The sequence below is a fragment of the Monodon monoceros genome, unplaced genomic scaffold (assembly GCF_005190385.1).
Source record: "Monodon monoceros isolate NGI ecotype Baffin Bay Population unplaced genomic scaffold, NGI_Narwhal_1 Super_Scaffold_18, whole genome shotgun sequence".
Lineage (NCBI taxonomy): Eukaryota > Metazoa > Chordata > Mammalia > Artiodactyla > Monodontidae > Monodon > Monodon monoceros.
In genome coordinates, this window is record NW_021703774.1 from 70,781,417 (window position 1) to 70,799,564 (window position 18,148).

An 18,148-nucleotide genomic window follows, 5' to 3' on the forward strand; every position below is an offset into this window, starting at 1 on the left:
GTTTTTGCATTTATCTATGAATCTTGACTGTAGCAGTTATTACTGTAGAGTTCTAATGGTGATTTTCTCTTTCCCTCATTCCTTCCTCACTTATCTTTTTTTAAAACATCTTTATTTTATTTATTTATTTTGACTGTGTTGGATCTTTGTGGCGGCGCACAGGCTTCTGTCTAGTTGTGGCACGCGCGGGCTCTGGAGCGCGCAGGCTCAGTAGTTGCTGCGCACAGCCATAGTTGCCCCGCCGCGCGTGGGATCGTACTTCCCCGACCAGGGATCGAACCCGCGTCCTCTGCATTGGAAAGCGGATTCTTAACCACTGGACCACAACGGAAGTCCCCTTCCTCACTTTTTTTTTTTTTTTTTTTTTGGCTGTGTTGGGCCTTCGTTGCTGGGCGCGGGCTTTCTCTAGTTGCGGCGAGTAGGGGCTTCTCATTGCAGTGGCTTCTCTTGTTGTGGAGCACGGGCTCTAGGCACGCAGACTTCAGTAGTTGTGGCGCTCAGGCTCTAGAGCGCATGCTCAGTAGTTGTGGCGCACGGGCTTAGTTGCTCCGCGGGATGTGGGATCTTCCTGGACCAGGGCTCCAACCCGTGTCCCCTGCATTGGCAGGAGGATTCTTAACCACTGCGCCACCAGGGAAGCCCCTGATTCTCAGATTTTTTAATCTCACAGTCCAGAAAAAAAAAAATGAAAGAAAGTGAGAGAGAAAAATTTATTGGCAGGCAGGACTGACATATGGTTGCCACCCTCTTACTTTCCTAAATAAATATATTTTAAAAATCTACTCTTACCATAATTTCATTAAAAAAATTTTTTTTAACACTTCAAAAGTAATATACAGGGACTTCCCTGGTGGCGCAGTGGTTAAGAATCCTCCTGCCAATGCAGGGGACACGGGTTGGAGCCCTGGCCTGGGAAGATCCCACGTGCCATGGAGCAGCTAAGCCCGTGTGCCACAACTACTGAGCCCACGTGCCACAACTACTGAAGCCTGCGTGCCTAGAGCCCGTGCTTGGCAGCAAGAGAAGCCACCGTGATGAGAAGCCCGCGCACAGCAGCGAAGAGTAGCCCCGGCTCACCGCAACTAGAAAAAGCCCACAGGCAGCAGCAAAGACCCAACACAGCTAAAAATGAATAAATAAATAAATAAATAAAAATTTTAAAAAGTAATATAGAATGTAAGGATAAAGTATATTCCTTTGAAGTGAATATATTTAATTTTATTACTGTTTTAAAATTCTTATTTTTTCTCATTTTTCCATGGATGAATGAAAACATCATTATAGATCAGTATTTGGGAATCACTAGTCTAGTGTCTCTTTTTGTAAACAAATGCCTTTATATTTTGTTGCTATGCTGTTTTCTTCCACAGGTTGAAAGGAACTGTTACAACCTTTCTTTTTCTTAGTATTTAGAATAAGCTCCTGAGTGTATGAGACATTTAAAAGATTCATGACCTGTTGAACTAAATTCTCAGTTTTGGGGTTCATTGTAGTGACTGACCATGAACTGCGCTGTGATGTTAAGGTTGATGTGATAGACAGCATTGAAATTATATCTCGAACCCGGGAACTCTATGTAGATGATTCACCACTGGAACTGATGGTGAGGGCATTGGATGCTGAAGGTAAAGAATGTCAAAGGATTCAACAAAATTAAATAGAATAAACACCTTTGTGTTTAGCATTTGGAAACAGCAATTTGAGAGATAAAAGTAGATTGGAAATAATATTTATTTTCTCATATGAAGTTCATGTACATGAGGAATTAATAATTCTGAGTATGGTTTGATGTATTAGCTACATACTTTCATTAAAATTTCCTAATTAAAATCCAGATTCTGCCACTGAGTTTTAATGGTCCCTAGATCAACAATTAAGAACATTTTTCGGAATTTATTTTTAGCTCTGTTTTGATCGGTCTACCTTCCATAGGCCAGGAAAATTAAATGTAAACCTGTGAAAAAGTTTTATAATTTTAAGCTTATCTTTCTTGAGACTGATTTTACGTGCTTTTAATATACTATATTAATGTAATATGTAAAAAAAAAAGAACATTTAAATGCATTGCTTCTTTGTAAACTAGTAAAGAGTGATTTTTTTAAATCTGAAAAATTAAGGTATTAGAAATATTCAACTCTAGTTTATATAAAAATTTTTATTGAAGGGATCAGGATTTAGAGATACCTGTCAACCCTGAGGTAGACTATAAGGTGGCCTTTATGTCGAAAGGAACAGAAAGAGTGCCATAATTTTGTCAACCAGAATTTAATCAGAGTCCTTTTCACTTTTAGAAGGCTTATACGACAACAGTACTTACATTGTTCGTGTAGGGGTCTTCCTGGTATTTGTGTTTTAATTCATTAATGATAGTGCTTCTATTTGTTAATGAAAGAAGCCTAAAAGTAATTTTCTAGTTAGGTTTCCCTTTCTTGTTAAAGATACCTGAATATTTTTGAATATGTGATTCTGTCTTGTCTGCTTTTGGCTTGCCCTACAGGAAATACTTTTAGTAGTTTGGCAGGGATGACGTTTGAGTGGAGCATTGCCCAGGATAATGAATCAGCAAGAGAAGAACTGTCTAGCAAAATTAGGTAACCTTGAAATCAAACATAACCATCTCACTTTGAAGGAGACATCTGCCTTTGGGTACCACATTGAACAGCAATCATTTGTGTGGGCTTTGATAATCTTTCTATCTGGAACTTTTTGGAACAAATAAATTTATCAGGGGGAAATGTCTTTGGTAGAATGACCTATGGCATGGATTTAGGTACCTTTATGATAGTTTAATTTGAGCCACTGCAGAGGAGTTTATGAGCTCAGGACTGTACAATTATTTGTCAGGTGTATCTTCTGCCAGTTTTATTGTTCAAGCTATCTATGCATGCCGAAATACAGTGAGTGGATAATAGTATGAAGTTTTGTCTTCAGTACCAAGTAATAGCTCTCAGACAATGCAAGTTTTAGTCCTACAACAGTTTTAGCCAGAAGCATATTAAGTACTTTTCTTCTATCTAGTCCAGGTGGAAATTTAAAACTTTTGACACTATATAGACATTGAAGAGATTATGTTTAAAGTCTCTCAGAGCCTTTTGGAAGAAGACTCATTAATTTACTAGAAACAATCCTTATTTTATCTCTTTAGGATTTTGAAATACTCTGAAGCAGAATATTCTCCCCCTGTGTATATAGCTGAGATAGAAAAGGAAGAGAAACAAGGAGATATGATTTTGGTGTCTGGGATTAGAACTGGTGCTGCTGTTGTAAAAGTTCGAATTTCTGAACCATTCTATAAGGTAAAATGTTTGTGCTATAAACTTTCATTTAATAGTCTTGCCTATGGAATATATAGTTTTTAAGTTTTTCTTAGTAGAAGCCTTCTAACCTGATATGATTTGGGCCAATTGAAAAAGTCATTTGAAATGGATAAACATTTTTTACAAACTTGTCTTCCTTAAACATGTTATTACCCAATTACAACTGACATTTTCTCTTAAAACATGTAACTGCATTTTATTCACCAATCCTTTGAAGTGTAGGTCCAAGAACTTTGGCTGTGAGTTCACTGGTTAGAAATATACGTACTGGTTCTTGCATAAATTACAGCTTCTAGTTTCTTTTTTTTTCATTTTTCATTTTATTTTATGGTCAAGTGAAAAATTACACATTTGTGAAACAATTTGAATGCAGGATTCTATATTTTTCAAGGATTTTCCCCCAGTCTTTTACATTTCTCACCTACACCTAATTTGATAGCAGTACATTTTAGCAGCTTACCTTTAACTTCTTTTCAAAACATTTAAATTTTTATAGAAACAACTCTTTTCATATAATTGTTTTTTAATGTAATTATAATTAAAAGTGCAACTGACATAAACAGGGTTGGGAAAAACAAATGTCATTTTGGTAAGCGTTTAATTCAAGTGGCAGGAAGGTGTGTGGACATCTAGAGAGCAGCCTATTAACCTTGTATTGGGTAAGCCTTCACAAGAATCAATACGTTCAACAAGGGATATAGAGTAACTTAATCTAATTCAGTTCACTGGAAGTTGGTTAAAAGAGTTTCCATGGGGCTTCCCTGCTGGCGCAGTGGTTGAGAGTCCGCCTGCCGATGCAGGGGACATGGGTTTGTGCCCTGGTCCGGGAAGATCCCACATGCCATGGAGCGGCTGGGTCCGTGAGCCATGGCCGCTGTGCCTGCGCTCCGCAATGGGAGAGGCCACAACAGTGAGAGGCCCGCGTACCGCAAAAAAAAACCAAAAAGAGTTTCCATGGCATACCGTTAAGTCTTACCTTTTTCCATTTTAGCGTAGTGCCTTTTTATTTACCTACTCTTCTCCTTTAGAAAGCTTGTCATTTTCTATTCTTTGTTTGAGTGATTTAGAAAGTTAATATAGTATTAATATTCATGATCACTTTTTTTAAACATCCTTATTGGAGTATAATTGCTTTACAATGGTGTGTTAGTTTCTGCTTTATAACATAGTGAATCAGTTATGCATATACATATGTTCCAATATCTCTTCCCTCTTGCGTCTCCCTCCCTCCCATCCTCCCTATCCCACCCCTCTAGGTGGTCACAAAGCACCGAGCTGACATGATCACTTTTTAAAAATTAATTAATTTATTTGTTTCTGGCTGTGTTTGGTCTTTGTTGCTGCGCACGGGCTTTCTCTAGTTGCTGCAAGCGGGGGCTACTCTTCCTTGCAGTGCTCGGGCTTCTCATCGCGGTGGCTTCTCTTGTTGCAGAGCACAGGCTCTAGGTGCGCAGGCTCTAGGTGCGAGGGCTTCAGTAGTTGTGGCTCGTGGGCTCTAGAGCACAGACTCAGTAGTTGTGGCACACAGGTTTAGTTACTCCACAGTATGTGGCATCTTCCCAGACCACGGCTCGAACCCATGTCCCCTGCATTGGCAGGCAGATTCTTAACTACTGTGCCACCAGGGAAGTCCCATGATCACTTTTTAAGGCTAACTGAAATTATGATCTGTGATTAAGAAAGCATTTTTTAAATCTTGATAAAATATTTTAGAAGAAACTTATTAAAAGTAAACTTTAATGAGGAAGATGACCTTGAGGATTTTGCCTATGGAAACTTTGTGTTTTTTTCCTTCTTCCTTTAGAAAGTGGCAGCAGCATTGATACGTCTGCTTGTTTTGGAGAATATATTTCTTATACCATCCCATGATATTTATCTCTTAGTAGGAGCATATATTAAATATCGAGTTGCAAAAATGGTTCAGGGAAGAATGACAGGTAAATATCTTATCTTTTCCTAAGACTAACATTTCCCAAATCCTTTCTGCTGACAAGAGAAGCAACTCCACATTATGTATGCAAAATACTTCTTTCTGTCTTTAGATTTTGTGATAAAGTACAGTTTACCCTTGAACAACATGGGTTTGAATTGTGCAGGTCCACTTATACACGGATTTTCTTCAATAAATACTACAGTACTACACGATGCGTGGTTGGCTGAGTGCATGAGTGCAGAACTGGGGTTACGGAGGGTTGACTAATATGCGGATTTTCAACTGCATGGTGATCAGGGAGTGGGGGGTGGTGTCAGTTCCTCTAACCCCTGCATTGTTCAAAGATCAGCTATATCCCTTAATTGCTGTACTTGAGCTAATACTGAGCAGAGATAGTCTCCATGTCTTAAACAGGCTAATGCTGCTTAGCTTCAGTGCCCATAGACATGTGAATTGTCTATTAAAACAACAACCAAAAGTTTACTAGCTTTTAGAGGGCAAGTGAAGAAACTTTACCAGAAGGGACTTGAATGATCTTTGCGAAAGGTGCTTATTGAGAAACTCAGTTCATTAACTAAAAAACTTAATACTCTATTGACCCCCAAAATCCCACTGAATTTATAAAGTGTGCATTTGCTCCATTAACATTAGTCCTTTACTTACTTTAGTGAGGATCCCTCCTCCTACTCTCAGTTCACTGAGTTTTAAGAATATAAGCAATACCAACAATAAACTCATATAGTATTCTCCTCAAAATGGCTACATGTAGAAATTCATCGTAGTGAGGGAAATTAAAAGCAGATTGTACTCTTATTTAGACCTGCTTCCTCTTATAATCCAACAATACACCATTGTCCGTTGGAATGGCTGCCCTGGTTACATTTATGTATCTTTCATGTCTTACAGAGGTGAAATTTCCCCTGGAACATTATACACTGGAATTGCAAAACCACAGAGTTTCATGTAATATGTCTCTTCCTGGGAAAGTGGCTTTACTGGATGAGAAAACAGCCATGGTGACTGCTGTCCAACTGGGCCATGCTAACCTTGTCTTTATCCATAAAAGTATCCTTTTGCTCAAGTTTTCTCTGCCAATCTATATTTCCTTGAGCATGCTATACATGTTCCTTGGTAAAATAATTAGTTAAGCATGATTATAATACTACTACATTTATTTTCTATAGGTTCTATTTTTAACAAAGCACTATAAATTATTTTTGTCATAATTTCTAACAAAGGGTAGGTACAGAAGAGTAGTTGGAACTTGGAATCTGTTGACTTCAGAGCTTATGTGCAACCTCAATCAAATTATAAATAGGAGACTGGGGAAAACAGTTTGGAGGAAATTGTGTAAATGTTATTTAATTTGTTCTTTCCTATTTTCACATGAATAATTGAGAAAAGATGGTATTGTCTGAAGTGGCTGCTTAATTAATATTTGTTAAATTGAGAGTAATTTTTTAAAATTCACTGAACTTGGGCTTCCCTGGTGGCGCAGTGGTTAAGAATCCGCCTGCCAATGCAGGGGACACAGGTTTGAGCCCTGGTCCAGGAAGATCCCACATGCCGTGGAGCAACTAAGCCTGGGCGCCACATCTACTGAGCCTGCTCTCTAGAGCCCGCAAGCCACAACTACTGAGCCCGTGTGCCACAACTACTGAAGCCCGCGTGCCTAAAGCCCGTGCTCCACAGCAAGAGAAGCCACCGCAATGAGAAGCCCGCGCACCGCAACAAAAAGCAGCCCCCGCTCGACACAACTATAGAAAGCCCACGTGCAGCAATGAAGACCCAGTGCAGCCAAAAATAAATAAATAAATAAAATTTTTAAAAATTCACTAAACCTGCTCTGTAAGATTGAACAAAGAGAGATACATAGAGCTCTACTATAGTCAATGAAAACAAAACAGTATAAAGATTAAAATTCTCAGAAAACTGAAATTTTCAGGAAATTCATAAAATTCTCAGTGTTTGATATTGAAATATTTCCTATTTTTGAATCTTTGAATCTCAAATAACTTAATTTATTCAGCAAATATCTATTATATTTCTACTATATGTTCAACATTGCTCTAAGTGCTAAGCATACAGACTATTTTACTCAGGGTAGTTAGGGAAATCCTCTCTGATAAAGCCACATCAGAGCAATGAACCATACAGATATCTGGGTGAAAGAGCTCCAGGAAGAGGAAATAGCATTTGCAAAGGTTCTGAAGCAGAAGCGTGTTTGGCATGTTTACAGAAGAGCAAGGAAGACACTGCTGCTGAGTGCAGAGAATAAGGGGAAAGTAGTAGAAGAGGTAATAGAGTACGAGAGGGAGTAATTATGTAGGGCTTAGTAGGCTTAACTCTGAGTAAGAACCTATCAGTCTTGAAAGGTACAGTATTTCTTGTAGAATAGTATTTGTTAATTAGCTGATTACATTATTTGTCTAAAACACTCAGGAGAGGTTTGGTTCAAAGTTGTTTCTTCTCTAGTCATTTTAAGGTGCCTAGGACATTTGTGAACAAATACAATAGTACCTACAAAGTAAACTAAGACATTTGATATCTACTGAGCCCCAGCTGTGTGTCAGGCACTACCCTGAATTCCCCAGGCAGACTTACCATGATTTTTTTTTCATATTCTCAGTTCATATCGTTATTTATTTCAAAGTAGTAACTATTAAAATATACTACATTTATCTCTTGACATGGATGGTGACTATTCATAGTTTGTTCCAGCACCTGCCTTAGGGTGGCTGGTGGTACCGTTGTTCATAGAGATGGGTAATATAAAAGAAGGAGCAGGTTTAAGGGAAAAGGAAACTAGTTTAGTTTTTCACATGTTAACTTGAAGTATCTGTGGGATAGACATCCAAGCAGAAATGCATCTGGAGGAGAAAGATTCAAGATGAAGACAGATATTTGAAAGTTATCAGTTTATAGCCAGGTGATAGTTGAAGCTGTTGTTGTAGACAAAATCACCTAGGGAGAATATACAGAGTGAGAGGAGAAGAGATCTGAAGACAGAACTGTGGAATACTAGCTTGTAAGGTTCATATGGAAGAGGAGGGACTTTAAGGAGGCCCAGAAAGAATGTTTAAAAAGTAGTAGGAGGGGACTTCCCTGGTGGCGCAGTGGTTAAGAATCTGCCTGCCAATGCAGGGGACACAGGTTGGAGCCCTGGTCCCGGAAGATCCCACATGCCACGGACCAACTGAGCCTGTGCTCTAGAGCCTGAGAGCCACAACTGCTGAGCCCGCAAGCCACAACTACTGAAGCCCGCATGCTCTGGAGCTCACATGCCGCAACTACTGAGCCCGTGTGCTGCAACTACTGAAGCCCACACACCTAGAGCCCATGCTCCACAACGAGAGAAGCCACTGCAATGAGAAGCCCGTGCACCACAACGAAGAGTAGCCCCTGCTCACCACAACTAGAGAAAAGCCCACGTGCAACAACAAAGACCCAGCGCAGCCAAAAATAAAAATTAAAAACAAAAATTAACAACAACAAAAAAAGTAGTAGGAAGGGGACTTCCCTAGTGGCACAGTGGATATGACTCCATGCTCCCACTGCAGGGGGCCCAGGTTCGATCTCTGGTCAGGGAATTAGATCCCACATGCATGCTGCAAGTAAGAGTTTGCATGCCACAACTAATGAGCCGCCTGCCACAACTAAGACCCAGCACAACCAAATAAATAAATAAAATATAAAAAGTAGTAGGAGGGATTTCTCTGGCGGTCCAGTGGTTAAGACTTCACCTTCCAGTGCAGGGGGTATGGGTTCTATCCCTGGTCGGGGAGCTAAGATCCCACGTGCCTCGCAGACAAAAATCCAAAACATAAAACAGAAGCAATATTGTAACAAATTCAATAAAGAGTTTAAAAATGTTCCACATCAAAAAAATCTTAAAAAAAAAAAAAGTAGTAGGAAAACCAGGAGAGAGGTTTCATGATAACCAAGTGAGGAATTTACAAAGAGAATGTTCCTCAGGTGAAATAGGCAGAGATAAAGACTAAGATAAAGACTGAAAGACTGTAGTAACCAGTAAGTCTTGGATCACTTTTTCAATAAAAACAGCTTGGCTTTAAAAAGGAGGCAAAAAGGTAGAACTTTGAAAAAGGCATGAGAACTTTTTTAAGTTAAGAGAAACTTGAATATGTCTATAAGTTAAACAGAGAGATGGCAGAGATATGGAAGAAAAGAAGGCCAGCTGATGGAGTAAGATTTCTGAGGGGCAAGAGAAAATGAGATTCAGAACAGATGGAAGGATCAGGTGAAAGGAAGATATCTTATTCTGATAATGGAGGAATGAACTGGTGTAGAGACCTATCGAGATCCGTTTCCTTGTCTGTAAAAGCGAAAGGAATGATGTACTCCTGAATTCCTTCTAGCTTTTATATTTTATGAATACAGTACGTAATCAAAACCAAACCTAGATTGGCACAGAGTTGCCTACAGTGTTTAAAAGATTTGCTCTAATGAATAGATAAAAAGTAATTTTAATTATCATATCAATTGTATGTATATTAGTAACTCATTTGGAGTACTGGGACAGCTTTAAAAGTTTGATCCCTGAAATAGATTAAATATTTTGCTTTCATTATCACTATAGATAATGTAGTGCTAAACTATAGCCTAGTGCATGACTGAATTAATAGAACTTCTAAATTAGTGTACTTTGAAATAATGAGTGTTTTCCATTAAGTCGTTTCAGAAGTATATTTCTCAGAGCAGAAATAATTTCTTCTTAGCTTTTGGATGTAGTATATTTTTGAGAGGAAAATATGTTACTAATTAGATTGTGTATAGGCTAACAGAATAAATTTTTATTTCTGCTAAAATTTTTTAAAAATATTTACTTCTTTGGCTACGTCGGGTCTTAGTTGTGGAGGGCGGGCTCTTTGTTGCAGCGGAGGGGCTCCAGAGCGCATGGGCTCAGTAGTTGCGGCGACCTAGGCTTAGTTGCCCCGCGGCATGTGGGATCTTAGTTCCCCGACCAGGGCTCGAACCCGAGTCCCCTGAATTGGAAGGTGGATTCTTAACCACTGGACCACCAGGGAAGTCCCCTGCTAAAATTTAACGAAAGGGAATAATGGGTAGTATGATGTGTGACCTAGAAGTATCTTTGGTGGCAAAGAGAAAACATTTTGGTATTAAAGGATTGCCACAGATAAGAGAAAATCAACTAGTGATTTTTAAAACTGTCTGCAGAGCCCAAGGCAAGTTGCTGGGCTGGATGGCAAGTCATGCCTCTCCCTCCCTCTCCATCCACCACTGACCATTTCTTTAGCCAGGGCAATGCCACTTTGTCCTGCTTTCCATAATGGGCTCCTATGTAAGAATTTTGCAGGAGGAAAGAGTTCCACAGCTAAATGAATATTAAAAACATGGAGCATGATCTTTTTTCTCTCATTTCATCTTCCTCATATTTGAAATTCAATAATACCTGATTCCTGTGATTGCTGAGCCCTCAGATTTTTCTCAGAATATACACATTTAAGTTTTGCTTTCCAGTGGATAATAAAAGATAGAACTTTTATTTGCTTTCATTTGTGGGCTTATTTATTTATTTTTGATAACTCATATTTCTCTTTTCACCCAACTAGCTCATAAAATTTCCTTAAGCAAAAATTAAGATGTCCATATGCGATCTTTGTCTGGACTCCCAAGTTGCACCATATATGTTGTAGAGCCTGGATTTCTAGGTATTTTTAGATAATAATTTTCAGAAAGCTGAATAGCTTAAAGTATTTCGCTGAAATGAGTGCATTAAAGACTAGAGTGCTTCATTTTGAGACTTAACTAATTTCAAATTCAACCTTACTTGACATGTTTTCTCACATTGTTTCGGTTAAATGCTATCTGCAAGAGTAAAGCATCTTGAGACATTGTTATAAAACATGAAGCTCTATGTAATACAACGTTGGGTTAGAAAAAGAGACTTTATACAAGGAAAAAAGAAACCTAGTGTCCTTAAGCCATATGAAACAATGAATCTGACTGAAATCAGCTGAAATCTTGCCTGACATATCAGAAATGAGCAAAATTGTGGGTTTGGGGGTGGAGTGGCATTTGTATACAGATATAAGTGAGAGTGTTTCCTTTATACCTGAGATGAGCTAAGTTAAGCCAGGATCTTTGGAACCCCAAATTATTATACAATTTTATAGAGGCAACTAAAGGATCTACTTTGGAAACCATCTCCATCTATTATTGAGTTTTGCTCTTTAAATGGCTTTTTTAAAGTTTGTATTTTTAAATTCATTGTAGAAAAATGTTGGCCTCTTCTAATATTTTTGTTTCTTGATTTGTGTACAGGTTTCACAGTCCAACCTGGAGACCGTTGGAGTCTAGAGGTGGGGCAGGTGTATGTTATTACAGTAGAAATATTTGATAAAAGCAGCACAAAAGTCTATATTTCAGATGTGAGTCTCTCTTTTGTATTTTTCTAGCCCCTTTAAGGATAACTCCTTGAGTGGGAAATCTTTTTGGCTAGGAAGACTTTTTTTCTTTTGCTTCCAGATTTTACCTTTGAAAATGCAAGTTACTACTTTATTATTATTAAATAGTTCTATCCTTGAGGAATGCTAAACCAGAAGTAAAAGATATAATCTGGTTAGAATTATAGAAGAGAGATGAAGTTGACACCAATGATAACACTTTGGAGGGGATCCTCATTTTACAACTTCATTTCAGAGATGGTCACCAGAGTTTTATAGTGGTGAGAGTAATAGTGTGACCATTAAATGTGAAGTGTTGTAGTCACTCTCCAGTGTCCTTTTTTTTTTCCGCTGAGAACTGTCAATTTATGGAATAGCACAGATTACACTAAAATTTATATAAGCTTCGACTCTTCCTATTTTTGATTACTTGCCATTAATGGATCTTTCAAAAACTAGTACCATTTTAAAATGACATCTTTCCAACTTAGAATTTGGTGAGGGAGAGCAAAGATTTTGTTTTTGTTTCTTTAACCCCCAGAATGCATAACCACACTTTTTTTTTTAATGCTTTGGGATTAAGATGGCTTTAGGGAAAAAGCACATCTTCAGGTTTGTGTTGATTTTGGGCTGATTTTCAGAATCTCAGGATTATGTACCAATTCCCAAGAGAGTATTTTGAAGAGCAGCTGACTACTGTGAATGGATCTTACAATGTAGTGAAAGCCCTGAAACATGGTGTGGTCATGATAAATGCATCCCTGACTTCCATCATTTACCAGGTAGGAATTAAAAGGATGGTCTTTGAATCCTGAGAACACTGACGAGACTTGCCTGACTTGTTGATTTGCAAGCACATATATGGCATATCCCACCTTTATCTTTCACAAAATAAACTAATAAACAGTACACTTAGTAGTTTATACCTCTACAAATTTTCTGTTACAATTTCTGTTAATGCATATATCTGCATTTGTGGTCATTGTGTATGTATGTCATTTGAGGGTCCTTTAAAAATTATTTCAGGGCTTCCGTGGTGGCGCAGTGGTTGAGAGTCTGCCTGCCGATGCAGGGGACACGGGTTCGTGCCCCGGTCCAGGAAGATCCCACATGCTGCGGAGCGGCTGGTCCCGTGAGCCATGGCCGCTGAGCCTGCGTGTCCGGAGCCTGTGCTCCGCAGCAAGAGAGGCCACAACAGTGAGAGGCCCGCGTACCGCAAAAAAAAAAAAAAAAAAAAAATATATATATATATATATTATTTCATATGCACGTTTCCTTGTGTCATCAGGTCCACATAGGAGTACTTTCTATTCTAAAAATCCAAAGGGTTAATATGCCAATTGTTCAACCATGCCACCAACTTTGAACTTTTGCATTTTTAACAGTTTTTTTACTTTGTAAATGGCATAACTGTGTACCTTCGTATAATTTTTATTCCTTTTGGTTAATTTTCTTATGGTATAATAACAGAAATGGAGTTACGAGGTAAAGGGATAAGGAATGAATCTGTTTCTAATGCGTCTAAAATGTGTAAGTATCTGATTTTTAAATGTCTGTCAAATTTGTTTCCCTCTCCCAAACCTACTTTTTCTCCAGTGATCCTTTTGCCCAGCTGTTTAAGACAAAATCCCAAGAGTCACCCTTGACTCTGCCTTCTCCTTCACCTTCTACATTCAGTACATTATTGAATGCCATGTCAGTTCTTCTAAATGTCTCTCAAACCCATTTCTTACTAGGTGAAGAAGACATTGCGGTCTTTCACCTAGACTTTCACAGTAGCTTCTAAACTGATATTCCGACCTCCAATATTGTCCGTGGCTAGAATGATATTCCAAAAACTACAAAAATTATTATGTATTTACTATTTAAATTCCTTTGGTGGCTTCCCATTGATTTTACAGTAAAGTTTAAACTTCTTAATGTAGTTTTATAGGACCCTCGATGACAGAGATCACAATCTGGTGGCCTGCAGACTATCTTGGTTTGTAATCTTGTTTTTTATTTAGGTGTGTAAGTTTCTTTTTAATTGGGAAATTTCAAATAAAATCCAAGTTTCTGATTCTCTAGATTATATGAAAATCTGACAGTGATTAGCTGGAAGAGATAGTGGCTACAACATTTAGACTATACTTTTCAGCCTGCTGTGTTTCCTGCCATTCCCTGTTATTTTATATTCAGCTTAATAAACCTGTTTATAATATCTACCTGATACCTGTAGGCATTTGAGTTTGTGACTCTATATGATTGGCCCCTGACAACTTCTCCAACCTCAGGTCTTGTCACGCTTCCTCTCTTATGTTTCAGCCATACTGAACTTTCAGTTTCTAAAAAATGTCTCTTTTTGCTTCTATTTTATTTTCATTTTTTATAAACAAATATAATTCCTTTTGACTACAGCCCTTTCTCCCTACTCAATGCACAGGGCTAGCTTAACGTTGGTTCCTCAGGCATGTTTTCACCTTTCATATGTTCTTAGAGCTCCCTGAACTTCTCAGATCAAAATATTCATCGTAGTTTATTGTTATTATTTGCTTCTTTCATCAGATTATAAACTTTGAGGGCAAAGATTATGCCTACTGTATTCACAGCTGTTGCCCTAACATCTGAGTGACTAAACATACAGTTGATACAAATAAGTATTTGTTAAATGAATGAATGGTGTTTGGATTAGTTATGGTCAGGTATAGATCTATATTCAGTATTAAAATATATCCAGTTTTTTAACAATATTTAATACACAGTGATTTTTAAAATCCATTGTTATGGTATTTCTGGCAGTTTGACTCTATTCTACAATTATTCTTCAATCCCACCAATCCTGCTTTTAAAAAATGTTATGTTTTAAAATCTGAGCTCACCCTTACTCCTTTATTTATTTATTTATTTATGGCTGTGTTGGGTCTTCGTTTTTGCACGTGGGCTTTTCTCTCTAGTTGTAGTGAGCGGGGGCTACTCTTCGTTGAGGTGCGTGAGCTTCTCATTGCGGTGGCTTCTCTTGTTGCACAGCACGGGCTCTAGGCACGCGGGCTTCAATACTTGTGGCACATAGGCTCAGTAGTTGTGGCTCTTGGGCTCTAGAGCACAGGCTCAGTAGTTGTGGCACACAGGCTTAGTTGCCCTGCGGCATGTGGGATCTTCCCGGACCAGGGATCAAACCCGTGTCCCCTGCATTGGCAGGTGGATTCTCAACCACTGTGCCACCAGGGAAGCCCTGTAGATCACTTTTGAGAGTGTTGCAATCTTAACAATATTAGGTCTTCCAATACGTGAACATGGGATGTCTTTCCATTTATTCAGATTGTCTTTAATTTATTTAAGCAATATTTTGTAGTCTTCAGTGTACAAGTCCTACACCTCCTTGGTTGAATTTATTCCTAAGTAGTTTATTCTTTTTTGATGATATTGTAATGAATTTTTTTCTTAATTTGCCTTTCTAGTTTGTTTATTGCTAATGTATAGAAGTACAACTGATATTTATGTGTTGATCTGCTATGCTGCAACTTTGCTAAATTAATTTATTAGCTCTAGTATTTTTCCTGGATTCTATAGGATCTTTCATATATAAGATCATATCACCTGCAAATAGTGATGATTTTGCTCCTCCCTTTCCCATTTTGATACCTTTTATTTCATTTTCCTGCCTAATTTCTCTGGCTAGAACTTATACTACAATATTGAATAAAAGTGGCAATAGTGGGCATCCTTGTCTTGTTCTTGATCTTAGGGCAAAAACTGTCATTCTTTCACCATTGAGTATGATGTTAGCTGTGGAGTTTTCATATGTGGCCTTTATCATATCGAAGAAGTTCTTTCCCACTCCTGGTTGTTGAGTGTTTTTACTGTGAAAGGGCGTTGGATTTTTCTCAAATGTCTTTAAGCATATTTTTTTCTTTCATCCTATTAGTTGGTATATTACATTGACTGACGTTTATATATCATACTGCTTTTGAATTCCTGGGAAAAATCCCACTTGGTCATGGTGTACAATCCTGTTAACATGCTGCTGGATTTGGTTTGCCATTGTTTTCTTCAGGAGTTTTGTATTTATATTCTTAAAGTATACTGGTCTGTAGTTTTCTTTTTTTGTGATGTCTTTGATTTTGGTATCAGGGCAAATGCTGGCCTCTTAGAATGAGTTAGGAAGAGTTCCCTCCTTTTTCTTTTTTTCTTCATCATCTTGTTCTTCTTTTTTCTTTTTTTTAAAGGTTTGAGAAGCATTGTTGTTAATTCTTCTTTAAATGTTTGTGAAACTTTACAACCGGGGCTTCCCTGGTGGCGTAGTGGTTGAGAAACCTCCTGCCGATGCAGGGGACACGGGTTCGTGCCCCGGTCCAGGAAGATCCCACATGCTGCGGAGCGGCTGGTCCCGTGAGCCATGGCCGCTGAGCCTGCGTGTCCGGAGCCTGTGCTCCGCAACGGGAGAGGCCACAACAGTGAGAGGCCTGCGTACCGCAAAAAAAAAAAAAAGAAAGAAAGAAAATTTACAACCGAAGCCATCTAGGTCTGGGCTTTTCTTTGCTGGAAAATTTTTGATTGCCGATTCAATCTCTTTGCTTGCTATAGGTCTGGTCAAATTTTCTACTTCTACTGGGTCAGTTTTTTATTGTTTTTTTTTGGTACGCGGGCCTCTCACTGCTGTGGCCTCTCCCGCTGCGGAGCACAGGCTCCGGACGCGCAGGCTCAGTGGCCACGGCTCACGGGCCTAGCCGCTCCGCGGCATGTGGGATCTTCCCGGACCGGGGCACGAACCTGTGTCCCCTGCATCGGCAGGCGGACTCTAAACCACTGTGCCACCAGGGAAGCCCTGGGTCAGTTTTTTTAATTGATGTGCTTCTAGGAATTTGTCCATTTGATCTAGGTTGTCTAATTTGTTGGTGGACAATTGTTCATAGTATTCTCTTAGAATCCTTTTTATTTCTGTAAAGTTGGTAGTAATGTCCCCACTTTCATTTCTGATTTTAGTAATTTGAGTATTCTCTCTTTTTTTTCTTAGTCACTCTAGCTAAACTCAATTTTGTTGATCGTTTTGAACAACCAAATTTTGGTTTTGTTGATTTTGTGTACTGATTTTCTACTCTCAGTTTTTTAAATCACTGCTCTAAAAAAAAAATCTTTATTATGTCCTTCCTTGTGCTAGTTTTACGTTTAGTTTGCTCTTCCTTTTCTAGTTCCTTTAGCTATACAGTCAGATTATTGATTTGAGATTTTTCTTCTTTTTTTGGTCACACTGTGCCCAGCTTACAGGATCTTAGTTCCCCGACCAGGGATTGAACCCGGGCCACGGCAGTGAAAGCACCAAGTCCTAACTACTGGACCTCCAGGGGACTCTGTCTTCTTTTTTAATACACATGTTTACAACTATAAGTTTTCCTCTGAGCATTGCTTTCACTGCATCCTGTAAGTTTTGGCATGTTGTATTTTTGTTTTCCTTCATCTCAGAATTTCCTAATGTTCCTTATGATTTCTGCTTTGACCCACTGGTTGTTTAGAGGGTTGTTTAATTTCCACATATTTGTGAATTGTCTAGTTTTCCCCATGTGAATTCTAGTTTTAGTCCATTTTGGTTGAAGAAGATACTTCATATGATTTCAGTGTTTTTAAATTTATTGAGACTTGTTTTGTGGCTTAACACATGGCCTATCCTGGAGAACGTTCCACTTGCACTTGAGAAGAATGAGCATTTTGTTGTTTTGGGGTGGACTATTCTGTATATGTCTGCTAGGTCTAGTTGGTGTATAGTGTTGGCCAAGTCCTCCATTTCCATATTGATCTTTTGTTCTGGTTGTTCTATCCATTATTGAAACTGAGGTATTAAAATTCAACTATTGTAAAACTGTCTGTTTCTCCCTTCAGTTTTGTCCATTTTTGCTTCATTTTGGGGGGGGGGCTCCTTTGTTAGGTAGGTATATGTTTATAATTGTTATATCGTCTTGATGAATTGACCCTTTTATCAATTTATAATGACATTTGTCTCTTGTAACAATTTTTTAAAATCTATTTTGTTTGACATTAATATAGACTGCTCCCCCAACTCTCTTTTGGTAATTATTTGCATGGAATATATTTTTCCCTTCTTTCACTTTCATTCATGAATCTAACATGAATCTCTTATAGATAGCATATAATTGGATCATGTTCTTCTTTATCCATTCTGTCAATCTCTGCCTTTTAATTGGAGAGTTTAATTTATTTACATTTAAAATAGTTACTGATAAGGAAAGACTTCTGCTATTTTGGTATTTGTTTCTATGTGACTTTTTTTGGTAATTTCTTCTATTACTGACTTCTTTTGTGTTTAATTGATTTTTGTAGGTTCATGTCTTTTATCAAATTTGAGACTTTTTTTTTTAATGTTGAGCCTTCTTTTAATTTATTTTTTATTTTTGGCTGAGTTGGGTCTTCGTTTCTATGCAAGGGCTTTCTCTGGTTGTGGCAAGCGGGGGCCACTCTTCATCGTGGTGTGCGGGCCTCTC

The 18,148-nt window shown here is 38.3% G+C and overlaps 1 protein-coding gene across 1 annotated transcript in view; it reads left to right on the top strand.

Moving 5' to 3' along the window:
• The first annotated feature begins 1,585 nt into the window (after nt 1-1,585).
• The window catches only part of NUP210L (nucleoporin 210 like), a 75,402-nt gene continuing 58,839 nt past the window's right edge, over nt 1,586-18,148 (top strand). Inside the window, exons 1-8 of the mRNA XM_029229098.1 lie at nt 1,586-1,625; nt 2,498-2,591; nt 3,146-3,296; nt 5,122-5,254; nt 6,157-6,315; nt 10,872-10,940; nt 11,554-11,660; nt 12,317-12,457. Of these exons, the coding sequence (XP_029084931.1) occupies nt 1,601-1,625; nt 2,498-2,591; nt 3,146-3,296; nt 5,122-5,254; nt 6,157-6,315; nt 10,872-10,940; nt 11,554-11,660; nt 12,317-12,457 (879 nt within the window). The 5' untranslated portion in view covers nt 1,586-1,600. The remainder of the gene's footprint in view (nt 1,626-2,497; nt 2,592-3,145; nt 3,297-5,121; nt 5,255-6,156; nt 6,316-10,871; nt 10,941-11,553; nt 11,661-12,316; nt 12,458-18,148) is intronic.